General features: G+C 45.3%; 1 protein-coding gene across 1 annotated transcript in view; it reads right to left on the reverse strand.

Annotated features, from left to right (window-relative positions):
* Positions 1 to 10058: 10058 nt before the first annotated feature.
* GYS1 (glycogen synthase 1) overlaps positions 10059 to 18019 on the reverse strand; it is a 228707-nt gene continuing 220746 nt past the window's right edge. The window contains exons 14-16 of the mRNA XM_078655153.1: positions 14845 to 15008; positions 13919 to 13999; positions 10059 to 13086 (exon numbers count right to left, since the gene is read on the reverse strand). Of these exons, the coding sequence (XP_078511279.1) occupies positions 12754 to 13086; positions 13919 to 13999; positions 14845 to 15008 (578 nt within the window). The 3' untranslated portion in view covers positions 10059 to 12753. The remainder of the gene's footprint in view (positions 13087 to 13918; positions 14000 to 14844; positions 15009 to 18019) is intronic.

Here is an 18019-nt window from a genome sequence, read left to right on the forward strand (position 1 = left end):
CACAGGCAGCCACGTAGTGCTCAGGTGACAGACACAAATTACAGACCTGAAAGGTCAGTCCAAAGGTACTTTGCATGGCAGCGAGGGCAACAGTGGAAGGGCGTATGCTCCACCATCATTGAGGCATGGTAGAGACCCAACCAGGAGAACGAAGTAGGCCCAAAAGGACGAATTCCATGAGGGGACATGGCCGCCCTGAACACCACTCAAGTAAAGCTGCAAATTAGGACCTCAAGACTGAGAAGGAAGCCGTGATCGATTACAATACCGACTGAGGCAGTGAACCCGGGCAGACCGACCGAAAAGAGAACCGCGACAATGTCAAACTGGAGTACTGGAGCTCACGTCTGAGCCAGGCAGTGGAAAGAAAACAATCCAGTTGATGACCATGCACATTACCAGCAAGAGCCACTGAGCCTTGTGACTCGAAAGCCTTCAAAGAAAAACAACTTGCACATATCCGGTCCCAACACTAGATGGCACAGAGGTGTACAGCATGTGTATCTACAGCCAAACATGCCTCAAACTGTTACTTACCCTGTAAACATCGGTTTGTGGCATGTGGTGGTGTAGATGCACATACTCTGCATACTTCTGCTATCTAGTGTTGGGCTCAGACGTTCGACGAAGTAGTTTGAGTCGCAAGTTTTAAGGACTCCTCCTATGATTGGTAATGAGAATGTGCATCGACGTAGCATGAAAATGCAGAATGAGGATCATGCAAGGAGAAAATGTATGAAAGAAAGTTAAAAAAAAGATTTCTGCAACAGCCAAAGGCTTCCAGGGAGGAAGGTGGGTGCGTGTGAATCTACAGCACTCCATGCCACGAACAGACGCTTATAAGGCCAGTAAAATTTTTAGTTCATGGTGTGTGGAGCTGTAGATCCACATACTATGCATAGAATGTAAAGCAGTTCACCCTCAAAGTGGTGGCTAGCCATAGGATATTGCAGAGGATTGAAAAAGTGTAAGTGGTACAACCTAGCCTACTTGAGCCTGATGTCATGCGAGGGCATCCACACAGTAGTGTTCAGTAACATGTGTGGCGTGGACCAGGTAGCTGCCTTACAGATATCAACTATTGGGATATTACCCAGAAAGGCCATGGAGGCTGCTTGTTTGTGTGTGGAATGCTGCCTTGATGAAGTAGGAAGCTGCCTTTTTCCCTTGCTGTAGCATGTTTGAACACACGACTAGCCAGCGAGCAGCACCTGGTTTTGCAATGGTACTGCCTTTGTGTGGTTTAGAGTAGGCGACAGATTAGTGTTGCATTTTACAAAATTATTTTGTTCTATCAATGAAATACGAGGGTCCTCTTTAAATCTATTGTGTGAAAGTCTTTCACTGCCACGGAGTCTGGGTGTGGGAAGAACACCAGGAGTTCAAATGGTTTCTACCCAAGGTGATCCCTCCTTTCCACCTCAACCAGACAATTGGTTAGTTGTACGGAGCTCTTCCAGTGTGAGAACTTGCATCTCGGCCAAACGTTTTAGGGAAGTGATTGCGACTAAAAATAATACTTCCAAGACAAAAATTGGAGAGGACAAGAATGAAGAGGCTCAAATGGGAGCCCTATGAGCAGGATCGTACTGTGTATCCTGAGAATCTGCTGACATCAGGGCTTCCTACCCAAGAGGCACATACACAGGGATGCCTTAAAGTGTTATCCTGCAGGGCCCCCGCTGGGTGTACGGTGTGGGAGGCCAAACATACTAAGTCCATGGTATCAGTGACTGAGGTGTGAGACGGGAAGAACCCATAGTACAGGTGTGGACAAGACAAGAACTATACCGGGTAACGGCCCGCAGTCATTCATCATTTTTCAGCACCAATATTTAGACACTATCCAATAACAGACTGGCTCCTGAGCAAAGGTTGTACTGATAGAGGACCACAACACAAACTTCCCTGGAACCCACATTGACACCCGCAAGGGGGTAGCACTACCCTGGTGCCATCACGCTTGCGAGTAGGCCCAGAGTCAAGCCAGCGACGTGCACCAGTGACCCACGGGGATTGTTTGCTTGTGCATGGCTGTGCGTGTGATGGTGTGGACACGTACTTGGGTGTTTTTGTACTAGAGCATGTGATTCTATGTGTGCTCGTGTTGGTGCGCGCAGATGTTTCTGTATGTGTGCTTATGTATGCGTGTGATGGTGTGTGCATGTACTGGAGTGTTTTTGTACTAGATCATGGGATTGTATGTGTGCTTGTGCGTGTGGATGCTTCTGTATTCGTGCTTGTGTGCGCCCTCTGTTCGCGTAGGAGTGTGTGCGCACATTTGTGTGTGCTTGTGCGTGTGATGGTGTGTGTGTGTGTGTGTGTGTGTGTGTGTGTGTGTGTGTGTGCATGTACCTGTGTGTACGTCCTTGGGTATTTTTGTTCTGGAGCTTGTGATTGTGTGTGTGCTTGTGTTTTTGGTAGCTTCTGTATGTGTGCTTGTTTGTGTGTGTGTGTGTGTGTGTGTGTGTGTGTGCGCGCGCGTCTCTGCGTGTATGATAGTGTGAGCGCATTTGTGTGTGCTTGTGCATGTCTGTGCATGTGATGGCGTTTGCGTGTGCATGTACTTGGGTGTTTTTGTACTAGAGCATGGGATTTTATGTGTACTTTTGTTTTTGGATGTCCCTGACTATGTGCTTGTGTGTGTGCGTATGGGCGCATATGAGTGTGTGCCCACATTTGTATGTGCTTGTGCATGTCTGTGCGTATGGTGGTATGTGCACGCTGGATTTGTTATTCTCTGGCAGCCACTGTCCTGGAAATTGACTAACTGCCAGATGCCTGACCTCAAGATGGCCACCAGTGTACAGTACAGTCCCCTGCATGACCCCAAGATGGCTTCTATAGTGGTCCCCTTCACGTTGTTTTACTTCCCTGGGACAACAATTGGACATTGATCAGACCATGAACCTATCCCCTAACCTGCTTACACATCAGGACTTGGAACCTGTGGAACTTACCCCAGACTGTAGAGACCAATCGATTTGGCTGATTCCCGGTGGAGCTACCATATAGCTAAAGAGGAGATGGGTTGTGGACTTCTCCCAGCCCCTCCCCCACCATCACCTACCCAGCCAGACACCTTGGACAGATTTTCCCCTCATCTCTACGTCCTATCTTCCTCCTACCCCTTTACCCTATCCCCTTACCCTTCCTTGCACCATTCACCTTGTCCCCTATGTTCTTTAAATGCTTTTATTGATACTTATGCAATTTTTAACAGATGTAAATTGCAACATTATTGTTCCTCATGTAAAGACCTGTTTCCTTCGGGTCTAGCCAGCGCTATATAATAACTCATTAATTTAAATTTGTTCTCATTTAGTACTCTTTCTCTCTTTGTCTACTTCCCTAGCTCCTATCCCCTCTCCCCTGAATCTCTCACTTTGCCTGCTAGTCTGCCTAGCCCCCTGTCCTTTGTGACCTTTGACTACGCACTCCTTCTCCCCTTGTTGGGGAAAGATCCAATATTTATACTCTGGAGTCTCAGCAAACCCGCTGAGAGAGTCCACTGCACCAAGGGAGCCACTCACAGCTAAGGTATGGTATGGCACCCCTTGCCAAAGCACTCCCTCTCCCCTTTTTGGGGAAGGATCCAGTATGTAGGCCTTGGAGTCTCAGAGACCCCTCTGAGAGAGTCCACTGCGTAAAGGGAACCTCCGGACACAGAGCTAGAGAAGTGATACCACTTCCCCTGGGATCACAGCTTACTGGACTTTGGACGTTGCTTTGACTCATCTACCGGTTTGTGTCCCCGTCGCCCTTCCCCTCCTCTTTCCATGCTGTGTCCGTCACCCTTCTCTTGTCTTTCCCCCCTCATTACCCCTCCCCTGAATCTTTTCCCTTGCCTGCTTTTCCCCTTACGTATATGTGCTTATTGTTTTATCTCGACCTTACAAGTAACGATGTTGCCATGCTCTAATAACTGTGTAACCTTTGTAACGATGTAACCTGTAACTATGATCTGATGCTCATGTAAAGCGCTCTGATACCTCCGGGTCAAGCCAGCGCTATATAAAACCTTAAAATAAATAAGAAGTCCTTACATAATTGCTTTAATGACAGACTCTGACTAGTGTTCACTGTTCTATAAGTATGATGTCACTGCAGCTAAATGTAAACAAATGGATGTGTAAGCCAGGCCCGAACGTGTCAAGTGAAATAAGGTAACAAGGTCCCCTGCACTGTGGCTTTAGTGGATCACTGTGTTTGGGTAGGCAGTAGTGGCTGAACCTCTTCCACTTTGATGCATAGGAGGTTCGAGTAGTGGGACGACGAGTCTCTTTGAGGATGGGCATACACTCAGGTGACAGACTGAGGTAGCAAAACTCTAGGACCTCAGGTGCCAGATACCCAGGGCCTGGGATTGGGCTACCAGAGTGTGCCCTGGTTTTGGGTAAGAAGGTCCGGCTGTTGGGGAGCTTCTCAAGAGGGACTACAGAAGAGGTTTGTGAACCATGGCTGCCTTTCCCACATGGGAGCTACTCGGACAAGAGTGGGGGAGATCCGTCGAAGCGTCCAAATCGCATATGTAAGAAGTGAGAGAGGCAGAAAAGTGTTGTCAGATGCCCCCGACTAGTTCATCCATAGTGCATTGCCAGTGGACTGTGGTGTGCAAACCTAGAGGCAAAGCTTGGGCATTTGTCATTTTTGGATGAGGCTAACAGATCTATGTTGGAAACTCCCAACTTTAGAAATAGGGGGAGCAGGACTTCACTGTGGCATTCCCACTAGTGGACTTGCTGCTGCCTCCTGCTGAGCATGTCTGCAAAGTCGTTGGCCACTCCCGGAAGATACTCCACTAGCATATGTACTCCGTGGTGGATCACACAAAACCAAATGGCTTGTGCTTACGCAGAGAGTTGGGGAGTGTGTGTGCCCCCTGTTTTTGCTGGTAATACTTGGCAGTCACGTTGTCTGTTTTGATCAGGACTGTCTTGTGTTGTGGGTAGCAGAAAAAGATGAACTCCAGACAGTTTATGTGGAAGATCTACTGAACGGTGGTCCACCGAACCTGAACGGTAATAGCCTGTAGATGCGCTCCCCAGCCTGTGAGAGAAGAGTCCGCTGTGGTGCCAGGCCTTTTCTAGACCCAGTCCAACAGTTGACCATTACCACTGATTATTGTTGATGTTGTTCGATCACTGCAAAGAGCGATGGGTGATGATCCAAATAAACACTAGATCTTCCCATAGACCCTCTGCTTATGACCACTGTGCTGCCAGGTACTCTTGGAATGGACACGTGTAGAGGGTGTGGGAAACAATGGTGATGAATGAGGCCATAATGCGAGGAGGCACATCACTGTTCTCACTGTTAGCGGACAATTTGAGTGAAAAAGAGGCAGTCAGTGCTGAAAGGCTTGGACTCGTGTGGGGCTGGGATAAGCTTTACCAGTGAATGGGTTCTGTATTGCCCCTAGGACGGGCTGTATTTATAGGGGTGGGACTTGCCCATGTTGATGGTGAAACCCAGATGGTGGAGGAGATACAAGGTGATCTATGTGTGAGCCAAACACTGCTGCTTGCTTACACTCTTTATCAGCTAGTCATCGAGGGATGAGCAAGGGCAGAGCAGGTCTGGAGGTCAATGGGCAGGTGCCCCTGTCTTGACACTCAAGCTTTGGAGGTGGAGGGAGTTGCAATGCTAGTTGCTCTTCAAAGGTCAGCTTCCTCTTGCGAGGGAGGGTTATATGTTGTTACCACGAATTCCGTTGCAACGCATGCCTTTTCCACGCATGCGTTACCACGGAATTCGTTTTCCCCTCATCTTCTTTGCCACGTCGTTCTTACGTCATAAAGAGGAAACGGAAGTTTATTCCGCTTCCTCTCTTATGACACTTTTTTTCGGCACGGCGGGATCGTTTTTTTATGGGGGGGGAGACCCCCCCCAACCCCCCTTTTTAATCCTTCGGTTTTTTTTTTCGTGGTAAATACGATCGTTGAAGGCATACGCGTTTGAAAGACGTTTACGTGGTAAGTGCCTCGTTGTAAACGTTACGCGTAGTACTGCCTTCGTTGTTAATGATGTTTCCCGCGAGGGAGTGTATCCTGCACCTTCGGTGGATGCTTTGCAGTGACTTTCCGGGTCTGGGGATGAATGAATAGTCTTTCCTGTCGATAGTACAGTTTCTCTTGAAGGCATTGAAGAAGAATCGGCAGCTACCGATCATCTGAGTCTGCCACGGAAGGCCGATTGGGCAAGAAGAAGGATAAGATTCACTCTGCTCTGATCAATGCAAGTTCTCTCCCTAAACATAAATGAGATTGCAGATTTGTTGGATAATTATGATCTTGATTTACTATTCATTACGGAAACAGGGGCTGATTCCTCCCACCTAGCCAGGCACACATTAGATGGTCTGTGATGGTCTGTTCACAAATAGCGTTCACATTTCAATAAGAATGGTTCACCCTCTGACATGGTTGGACCACTGTGCCGTACTATTTGACATCAGGATATTACAGCCTGTCTCTATGCAGACCAATCCCATTCTCTCTGAACAATTTAGAGCCTGGAGTAGCATCAATCAAATCCATCTTAGACAAAATTTAGTAGATTCTCAACCAGAGGTTGTGCTAGACCCGGAATTAGCTGCAACTAATTATACGGAATGGCTTCAAAATGCATTTAGCAAATTGGTACCCTATTTATAAACACAATTGGACAAGTCTTTCTTCTGGTTTTCAAATATATATTTCTGGCGAAAACCGACAGCGCCAGAAATATATATTTGAAAACCAGAAGAAAGACTTGTCCAATTTTGTTTATAAATACAGTACTAGGGAAGAGGACAAGTCACTTGTTTCCTTACTCTCGATTTGTTTCTGAATAGCAAATTGGTACTCTACAAGGCAGTTTCCAAAAACAGGAAGACTCCTTCAGCGCCATGGTTTATGGGGGCACTTAGATTAGAGAAACAACACTGCAGGAATCAGGAAAAACGCTGGCGACAAGAATACAGCAACTTGGAGAAAACACGCTATAAAGCAGCCCTGTCAAAGTATAAACGTCTCATAATTATAGAAAAAAGCAACTACTATACCAGAACAATAGAAACAGCACAAAACTCCAGTAAACAACTTTCATGTAGTTTCCACCCGGTCAGGGCCAGTGGTCAATACTATCAAAGAAGCCTCCCAATCACTTCGTGATTCATTAGCCAGTTTTTTCCAAGACAAGGTGGGCCATATCTATTCAAATTTTAATACACCTATAGAGGATTTGAACCAGTTAGATGACAATAACATGATTGGAGAGTCCCCCAGTTTCATGGGTCAGACATGGAACTGGTCACTGATCTGATTAAGACAGTCAAATCAGGATTCCCGTCTGACCCATGCCCCCCGTCAGTCTTAAAAACGATTTCGGACCGGATAGGCACTAATTTAATGAGCATTCGCAATGCTATGTTTTGCTTAGGCCCCTACCCTTCAATATGGAAAAAGGCGATTATTCAACCATTGCTAGAGAAAAGTATCTTGATCCAGGAGAACCTAAAAACTACAGACCAATCGCACGTTTACCTTTTCCAGCGAAGATCTTTGAAAAAATTATGAATACCCAGTTAATGTAGTTTATAGAAGAGAATAAACTGCTAGATGACACCCAATTTGGCTTTAGGAAAGGATATGGCAAGGAGACTGCTGTTATCAAAGCATCAGATGAAATCAGAATGGTGCTAGACAGAGGAGGTGCCACAGTCCTGGTGCTTCTGGATTTATCAGCAGCTTTTGACACGGTTAATCATGTCACCTTGAATCAACCGTGTCTCAGCCTTAGGTGTCGGACGAAGGGCCAAGGCTCTTCTGTCCTCTTTTCTCTCAGAACGGACTCAATTCAGTCAGCATTTGCGATTAGTACTCATCAGTCTTTGCTCTTCCCTGTGGTGTTCCGCACGGATCGTCACGGAGCCAGACCCTGTTTAATATATATGTGACCGACTTAGCAAGTGTAATAAAGACTTTTGGAATGGGTCTCACGTCCTATGCGGACGACATGCAACTTGTGCCAGCGGTGCATAAAGATGGGGAGGCAGTGGCGGCAGGCTTTCATGATGGCATGCTGGCCATCAGCTCATCGATGGCAAACAATTGCCTTAAATTAAATTCGGGCAAGACTTAGGTAATGCTTTTTGGCAAGCTAACTCCGGGATGGTCTCCGACATGGTGTCCAGAGGAATTGGGAGTGCTCCCTACTCCTGTTAAGAAGGCCAGAAACTTAAGCGTCATGTTTGATGGGAGCCTCACTTTTAAACAGCATGTCAATGCGGTGGCTTCTTCGTTTTTTTTACGTTCTAAGAAAGATACAAAAAAATTGCTACCTTATCTCCCGATGAGTGCTGGAAAAACTCATTAGTACTCTAGTTATGTCAAGAGTTGATTTCTGTAACGGCCTGTTAATTAATGCACAAGAAAATGTGCTGAACAGGCTGCAACGGATACAGAATGCAGCCGCTAGGATATTGTCAGGTACTCCAAAGTTTAAGCCAATTTCCAGTGTTAGGCGCCAACTCCATTGGCTGCCCATAAAAAGAAGAACAAAATTGAAGGCGCTATGTATTGCTTATAAAGCAGTTCATGGTACAGGGCCTGAATATCTGAAAAAAGCTTTTCAAGCATATGCGTCCAGCAGAGCTTTACGCTTCGCAGCCGCCAACCTTTTTATTGTTCCCAGAACAAAGTTAACTGGGCCGACAGAAGATTTGTAGTGGCAACGGCTAAACTTTGGAACCTGCTCTCTTTACAAATTAAGACCAGTTCAACACTTATCTTTTAGGAAACAAGTGAAAACTTGGCTATTCGAGCAATAAAAAGCCTTCCCGCTATCCTTACAGTCCATAGCGCTGAGACACCCTTGGGTATTTGCCGCTCTATAAATTGTTAAAATATAAAAAGGCTGTTTCTCTTCAACGTCTATCATTGTTTTGGCTCAGAGGAGCCAGCCAAATCTGGTGCGGAGACCCCAGAGGTCTTTGATAGAGCGGTTGGCATTGAGGTGGGCTGGGTCTTGGATGGCTTGCTCGGAGCCGTGACTGGAATCGGCCCTGAAGTCTAAGGTCAGTGACTTCCATGGCTGTGTGTCCCCAATTGAGGCCTCAATGCCTGGCTGCTGGAGGGGTGGCATGTGACTTGGTCAGAGAACTAGTACACACAGTTGCCATCTTCGGATGTTGGCCTGGCGTGGACTGCAGGTCCGGCACCTCAGAGTACAAGGGGGAATCTGGTTCCTGGCTGAAGGATGCAACCTGCCTCTGCTTCAATGTTTTCTCCAAAGATGTTGGGGGTATCATCGTCTAAGTGTTGTTTTACGGCGTGTCAAGTAGGCCGGCGATCAACAGTTACGGATGGTCTTTTTAGAGCAGAAGGTGAGGCAAGCAGAGCAGGAGACCTTGTTATGCCGAAGCGACAGGACAAGGGTTACAAACTGTGTGTTGATCTGTCCACAAGTACTAGTGATGGCAGTGTATACAGTAGGGATTTGGCGTTTTTTCCACCACATTGTTGAGCGCAAGATCCGACGGAAGAGGCCTAAGAGGGGTGTTGATAAAACTAAGACTTGAATCCGATGGAGGGTCAACGATGGAGGCGATGAAAAACTAGATTCGCTGGGGAATTTAGGACTCAGGAGGCCCGACAAAGAAAACCATGCATTTTAGAGCCCAGGCAAAGTACATACGACCCAGACAGCAGATGTAAACAATTTAACTATAGAGGTGATGCCCATGCAAGTCATAGGAGGAGTTACTATACCTTGTGCTTCAAAAGACTTCTTTGAAGAAAAACAAGATGCATACGTCTGAGCCCAACACTAGATGGCATGAGTTTGCAGTGCATGTATATCTACAGCTACACATGGCACAAACCAGGCTTAATACAAGGCTTTTGCCTACTAGCTTTTGTTTACTATAGTGCTATGTATCTTACCTTTCTATACTTCACTTGAAAACCAAGATCCTCTTTTTGGAGTGTATGTTCCTGCTCAATGAATAATCAAAAACAAAAAACACACAAGACTTCGAATGGCTTTGGCTAGACAGATGACCACATAGAACCTGGTGTTTTGAAATCATAAAATTTATTTTTATATTCTTAAATACTCTTTTTTTTCTCTTTTCCCAATGACCTCAGATAACGTATGGGTTTCTTTTTTCTTCCTACATCAACATCTGCACACACTGACATAATACACATAACACACCCAAGGAAATGAGCACACTTTACAGCGGAAGATGTATGCGAGCTCTGCAAGATCTCTGTGGCACAGGGAGGGAGGCACTCTGGAAGACCCTCTGTATGTTTCAAAGGAAAGGGTCGGAAGCGCATTCGAAAGAAAGTCAACAATGAGGTGTCAGAAACATGATGTTCACAGTTATATTTACTGACTAAAAGTCACACAAACTCAGTGATAATGTAATAAATGCTGGATTGTTCAGTGCTAGATAGCTGCAAAGTCTCTTATTCAGAACACTACCCTTGTTAATGTCCAATGATAACCACCTATACTCTATTGCACTGCCATGGGGTACCAACGAAGCTGCTCAGTGGAAATATGATCCAAGAAGGGTAGATTGTAGGGTGCAACCGGGTTATTTATCCATGATTGCAATTGAATGGACCATTTAAATTAGCAAGTGGAGTAAGACAGGGAATAGTCCAGATTGATAGTGGACATCTGTAGAAATAAAAATAAAAAATTCTAAAGACCAGCCCATCCCCACATTATGGGAGGAAAAGGGTCCTTAACGGGCCTCTAACATAGTGGGCTCTGTACTCGGTTTGCATGATTCCAAGAGAACTAGAAAGACAGGGGAACCACAGATTCAATAATAATGGGATCACTGGCAGTTGAAAAGTTATGCTGAAAGAAAAACAATAGTTCTGAGGTAGCAATACTAGAGAATTGAACATCTCAAGGATTTCATCTCATGGCACAAACTATGGTACCCGCGTGCTATGTAAAAGAGGGTGTGTTGGACATAACAAATGCATGCCACCCCCACAAAGACTACTGCAGTTATGAAATAAGTTCTGATAGTTCAAGACAGAGAAAGCACCTCTATCCTTGGAGAAACAGGGCTACGTGATCACTTAGACCAGTGCCCTTGAACCATCCTCAACAATAACTATGTGGATAGGCGGAGATTCTGCAGTCAACGAGAAGTCTACACAACCGCATACTGCTCTGCTTGAGCGTACAAGGCAAAGGGACACAGACAACCAAGGGGCATATAACACTCCCTAATAGCCAGCATGTAATGACAGGCTGTCGCTACGAGACAACTCATGAGTTGCACCAAAAGATTTTCTTTGGAGCCAGGTTTCAAGAGAAGCCAGAACGTTACTGGTGACCTCCACCCAACTATCCCCTAAAGTAACTTTGCTCAGAGATCACGGCGTTGCCCACATGCACCATTTCTGCACTACTTACTACACCTCCTCCTGCTGGAGAGACGTTGTAGTAAATCTGCAAGATGCTATGTGACAGCAACAACACACCAGTTCCAAACGTATTATTTGTTGGCGAAGAGTGTAAGTGAAAAAGTCACCAGCTTTTAAAGAGGTTCATCAATGTCCTGTGAACTGATACTAAATTCATTGGCTGATCTCTTGCCTTCAGTCAGTCTAACATGGGTGAAGACACTGCAATACGGGCCTATTTACAGAATGCAAAAACAGGACCAATAGTTGTCCAAAACATGCCAGAAACAGTGCTTCCTCTGATGGAGCCCTACTTCAACAGGTCCTAATATTTGTTTTTAGAGTAAGTACCGAAACCATAGCCACCATTGTGCTTTGAACTTTAGGTGGCCTGCCACCTGCAAGGAACACAGCTCCTCTGCTAGTCCAAACCACACAACAATAAACTGATACAGTATGTCGAATTCTATTCTGTGCATGTTTGCTTTAGGATGTCCCTCGAACGTGCTCGAACAATCACTGCACATTCAAAATGTATAGCTCAACTAGCGTCACCCAATGAAACTCATGCTTTAACATAGCAGAGATTTGGACAAATGCCTGGCTTCCAATTCTTGACGTTACTTCCTTGTTAGACACTGCCCATCTAGATTCAGACCATCTTCACAATCTACTTTCCAATACTCTCATAACATTAAAGTCTCTGGCAATGGTGGAGGCTTAACACATTCCACGCTCGAATTACCCTACATCATATTCAGATTCTTCTGTGCTTCGGTTAACTGGTGTAAATTCTAATCTTAGTCTGATTTGCCATATACAGCAATACTTGGTGCATGATCCGCGTTTCATATGATTAACATGACTTTGATCACATCTGGGTTTGAGTAAACCAACATTCCACAAATAGGTAGCATTACAGGAAGAGAAACATGTTCCAGGCATGAGCATGCAATAAACCTAAAATGTGCATGGTCTAAATTTACAATGATTGTATCATAAAACTGTGAATCCAGGATGCTTTCTGAACTGATTTTAAACACCTTCAGATATTGAGCAGCTGGAACGAAAGCAGCAGCAAGAAAGTTTGAACACACAACCAGAAGGATCAGAACCGAACAGTGCGAAATAAAGTTCAAGATCAGTGTGCCAAGTGGATGGGGACAAAAAAAGCAACAATGGTGCAAAACTCCTCTGATCACTGGCTCCACAAATGCCCTGCAAGGGTCTATAGATGGGAACATCCATTAATGCCACTTAGTTTCTGTTCCAGTGTGGTTCTCCATAATAACCGTTCACAAGCCCCAGAGGACCAACAAGAGGATGGGCACACCTAGTTTCTCTCTTCTAGAATGGAGCTGCTGGGACTGCTTAAGTCGCTTGGGCTGCTGGGATTGGTGGGTGTGCTGGCATTGCTGGCATTGCTTGAGGTACTGGCATTGCTGGTGTCAACAGATCCCTTCTTGGAACGCTTTCTCCACTCAGGAACAGGCCCTACCACGGCCATGGCTGGAGGCTTGATGTTCTGACGGTCCTTTTCAGCCTCCTCCTCTTCGTCGTAGCGCTCCTCATCCTCTTCTGTTTCGCTGTGGTGTGGGCTGGAGTGGCGGGACAGCGATGGGGATGGTGGGACGGATGCAGGACGTGGGTACCGGAACCCTTGGGCCTGAAACATACAAGGAATAGGCTCTCATTGACCATGTGCAACCCCGTACTAATTAACAATAAGGAAGTGAACCAGTAAATAATCATAACCAGGGCAACCGAAATCTGGATTCAGGCACACAAGGCTGTCTGGCAACATCAGCAGGTGACATTAGCTACTCTATCAATAAATGGTACCAGATAGCAAAGCTTTAAAACATCTCAACAAAGTCACAATGCATCACTGATGAGTACTCCTTGGAGGTCATCAGGACAGCTGTGGCTTTAGAGGGTTGTGACCATGGAAAGTAAGGATAACTAAGTGTTAAATGTTGAGCTTGCTTTCATGAACTGCTAAACCATGGCGCATGAAGTACATAAGATACATCCCAACAGTTTTAGACACATGATTTATCATCCATGCCAATATGCAGGCACGTGTCAAATGTTTTATTGCACATAAAAAGATGGTGGGTTAAGGTCTATACACAAAGAATAAACAAAGTGATGGGACCTGTTTGTTATGTTTACAGCAGCTAGTGACAGTAAAAAACTATAAACTAATCAAACAAACTCTGGTCACCATCCAGAGAAAGCACCCCCCCACCCAAAAAGGTTACCGCCTCAATTCAAAGCAAATTGTATGAACAAGTTTACTAAAATTACTCAGCTGCTCTTTCACTTCTGGGGCAAACAGAAGGCAATATATTTACGACATTCAGAAGACAGGGTTTTTGAGGCATTTATGTGACAATAGTTTAAGGAGTCCAGATCCTTTTCACAGAGTAAGACAAGTCTACTATCAAAGTTCTGCAATAGGAGGCAACAGAGCAGAAAGAGAGTGCAGTACTTACTGCGGTGGGTTCATGTGGCTCATAGGTGAAGTTGTCCGGGAACGCTTTGGCAAGAGACATGTGTCGAGCATACATATAATACTGTAAGATATAAGCAGACAGCCACACATCAGAACTCAATCTTACATATAAATGCTTTAGTACTACCCTTGATATCTCTGGTGTAATCCCCTCTGACCCCTGACATGCCTGTCTATTAACTTCCCAATCAAACTCAACGATGAATGCCTGGTCGATCTATTCCAGACCTTCTAAAATCTTTTGGAATCGCTCTACAGAACCAGTCCCAAACCCCTGGATTCCAGATAAGGATCAATGTCAAAGTCTTCCAAGATGTTGGACTTCCTAAAACCGGAATACCATCCTGTTCTAGGCATGTTTATTTTCAAGACTTACAGTAAGGTCTCTTCCATCGTGGTAATCTCTGCTCCTTCCAAGTCGCAACACTTCTTGCAGTTTTATTCCTTTACCCTTCCCTGCTACTACTTGAAGTCTTCCATCCTCAATCTGCTTCGTGTTGTGTCTCACATCTGTCCACTCCCACAGAGAATTAACTCTAGAAGGTTGCTCTCCTTTCTCAATTCCTTCACATTCAGAGAGTTCCTTAGTCACCCTGAAACTCCGCAGTCTTGTTTGCAAATGTAATTTGCTCACCAGTCAGCACTCTGATGAACTTGTTCATCCCTACCCTGCAGTTTTCCGCTCATTTTCATACTGGCTCGCTTATTCTCAAGCTAAGTGTTACTCCATTACTCTTCCGGACCCGCTCGGATCATAGACCATCCCATATCATTCTCTTTTGTTCAATTGTCAGTTCACACTCTGCCACCTTCATCAATTAACCATACCATGACACTCGGCTATCAGGGTCCTTCCCTCGCCTCCCTTGCCCATCTCTCACTCAGCCAGCAGTTTTCGACTCTTACCCTTCCCAGATACTTCCAGTCCAGCAGGTCTGACAGACGCTCCGTCCGGTTGCGCTGGATGATACGCTGCCGTCTCGTCTGCTGGCAAAAGCTGTACAGGAAGGAGGTGAGCTGGGTGCAGGAGTCGTCTAGACCCCGGAACCGTCGGTCCAAGATGTAAATACCTGCAAGGTAAACCGCTGGGAGTGAGAGAGTGCTTGAGAGAGGCAGCTTTAGAAATATGTGAAGCAAGACAATAGGGTAGCAAAGGATTGAAAGGCACAGAGAAGGAAAGAGAGAAGACAAATAGAGATGGGGATACCTTGCCCAGAAATAGTGGAAGAAGAACAAGGAGACAAGGGAGGGAGGGAGGGAGCCAGGAAGAGAGAGAAGCAACAGGTAAAGAGGTTTCCGACAGTGGTCTAAATCGCTGGACCACCAGCATCTCGCTTTAAAAAGCAACGCCTTGTTCAGAACCAGTAAACACACAGTTCTTAACACAAAAGTAAGCAAGGTACTTGTAATTCCCCCCTCCCCCTCCCCACCCACAATTGCCATCTACATTAAATTCACACAGCTAAATATTTCTGCAATTGTTGTTCCAAAAACACATTTAGAAAGATTAAGGCAACATTTACTGTGTTCAAACAATACCAACTAAGACCAAAAGCCAAGCTTCCGCATGAAACAAATCTGACAATCTAGCTCTAATCATCATACATAAAAGGGCCCCATTACAATGATGGAGCAGATAAGTATCTGCTTTACTAGAGAAACATTTTACACTGTAAGAAACAAGAAGGATGCTCATGTAAGCTGCATCTATAAGATAATACTGGACCAGACAAAGGTAGCAGGAGAGGCGGGTGGCCGTGTGTAACTCTGCAGCTCTACATGCCAAGAAAAGATGCATACTGGTAAGTAGCATTTTCCATTAGAGGAATATGAGCTGCAGATTACACACTATGCATAGATTGTATTGTATAGTAGTATCCATCCTTAGCGGCGACCACCCGTATCCGTTACAGTACTTTGTAACAGTGTTTTGAGTACAGCCTGGCCCACAGTAGCTTGTTGTTTAGTTTGCACATCTACACAATAGTGTTTTGTGAATGTGTGCGGTGTAGACCATGTAGCTGCTTTACAGATATCATCTAAGGGAATGTTCCCTAAAAATGCCATGGAAGTCCCTATCTTTCTTGTAGAATGGGCTTTAGGAGGGACAGATAACGTACGTTTAGCTTTGTGGTAGCAAATCTGTATACATTTGACAATCCACCTAGCTATCCCAGATTTTGATACAGGGTTGCCTTTGTGTGGTGGTGAGAAAGACAAAAAGTTATTTAGTTTTACGAAAGGGTTGTGTTCTTTCAATGTAGTAAAGCAATGCTCTTTTGACATCTAAGGTATAAAGAGCTCTTTCTGCGACTGTTTGTGGCTGCGAGAAAAATACGAGCAGCTCTACAGATTGATTGAGATGGAAGGGCGAAATGACTTTTGGAAGGAATTTAGGATTGGTTCGGAGAACAACCTTATTATGATGCATTTGCAGAAAAGGTTCTTGAATGGTCAATGCTTGTAGCTCACTAACTCTTCTTAGAGAAGTAATAGCTACTAGGAAAGCAACTTTCCAAGTTAAGAATTGTAGTTCACATTTATGGACTTTTGGAAGGAATGTAGGATTGGTTCGGAGAACAACCTTATGATGCATTTGCAGAAAAGGTTCTTGAATGGTCAATGCGTGTAGCTTACTAACTCCTCTTAGAGAAGTAATAGCTACTAGGAAAGCAACTTTCCAAGTTAAGAATTGTAGTTCACATTTATGTAAGGGTTCAAAGGGAGGCCCCAATTAATCATGTGAGGACAATGTTTAAATTCCACACAGGTGAAGGTGGCGCTCTGGGAGGAATTATTCTTTTTGAGGCCCTCCATAAAAGCCTTTATGGCAGGTACTCTAAAAAGTGATAGATGTCTTTTTTGTAGGTATGCTGAAATGGCAGCAAGATGCAGTCAAATAGATGTGTACGCCAAGTTACATCTTTGGAGGTGTAGTAAGTATCCTACGATGTGTTGAATAGACACATCTAGAGGATTGATGTCGTTATGACAGTACATTACAAAACGTTTCCACTTGGCTGCATAACATGCCCTAGTGGTGGGACGTCTAGCTTCTTTAATAACGTTCATACAGTCAGGGGGAAGGTTAAGATAACCGAACTCTAGGACCTCAGGAGCCACATTGCTAGGTTGTGCTGAGCTGGGTTCGGGTGTCTGATCTCTCCATGGTTTTGGGCTAGGAAGCGTGGAGACAGGAATAGCTTTTGATGCGGTACCACAGAAAGGTGCAGCAGTGTGGTGTACCACGGTTGTCTGGCCAAAGTTGGAGCAACTAGAATGAGAGTCCGGGAATGTTGCTGTAGGTTGCGCACCACTAGATGAAGCAGTAGGAGAGGTGGAAAAGCATACGCAAATTTGCCGGAGCAGTTCATCCATATCGCATTGCCTTTGGACAGCGGGTGTGGTTATCTGGCGGCGAAGCTTGGGCATTTGGCGTTTTTGTGGGTGGCAAAGAGGTCCATCTGAGGTTGTCCCCACATCTGAAAGAACAGTTGAAGAACTTGTGGATGAAGTCCCCACTCGTGGATCTGTTGTGTCCGACGGATTAACAGATCGGCATTGGTGTTTTGTACCCCTGGCACATGTTGGGCTAAGAGACAAATGTTTAGATGTATAGCCCATCTCAATATCTCCTGCGCTAACAGAGTTGCAGAGAGTGTGTCCCTCCTTGTTTGTTTATGTAGTACATAGCTGTCATGTTGTCCGTGCGGACTAAGATAGCTTTGTCAGATATCTGCTTTTGGAATGCTTTTGAGGCTAGAAATATGGCTAGTAACTCCAGGTGTGGTTGATGTGGAGTAACTTTTGTTGCGGTGTCCACCTGTTCTGCATGGTGTGCTGCAGTAGGTGAGCTCCCCAGCCGGAGAGCGATGCGTCCACTGTGATGACTATTTGAGGAACTGGCTCTAGGAACGGCCCCTTGGAAAGGTTTTTGGTGCTCCACCATTGCAGAGAGGTGTGAGTCCGACCGTCTACCAACACTAGGTCTGTTAATTGACCTGGAGCCTGGTTCCATTGGCTTGCTAAGCACTCTTGAAGAGGACGCATCTGTAGTCTTGCATGAGGCACTATGAATATG

Source organism: Lissotriton helveticus, chromosome 7, assembly GCF_964261635.1.
Source record: "Lissotriton helveticus chromosome 7, aLisHel1.1, whole genome shotgun sequence".
Classification (NCBI taxonomy): domain Eukaryota; kingdom Metazoa; phylum Chordata; class Amphibia; order Caudata; family Salamandridae; genus Lissotriton; species Lissotriton helveticus.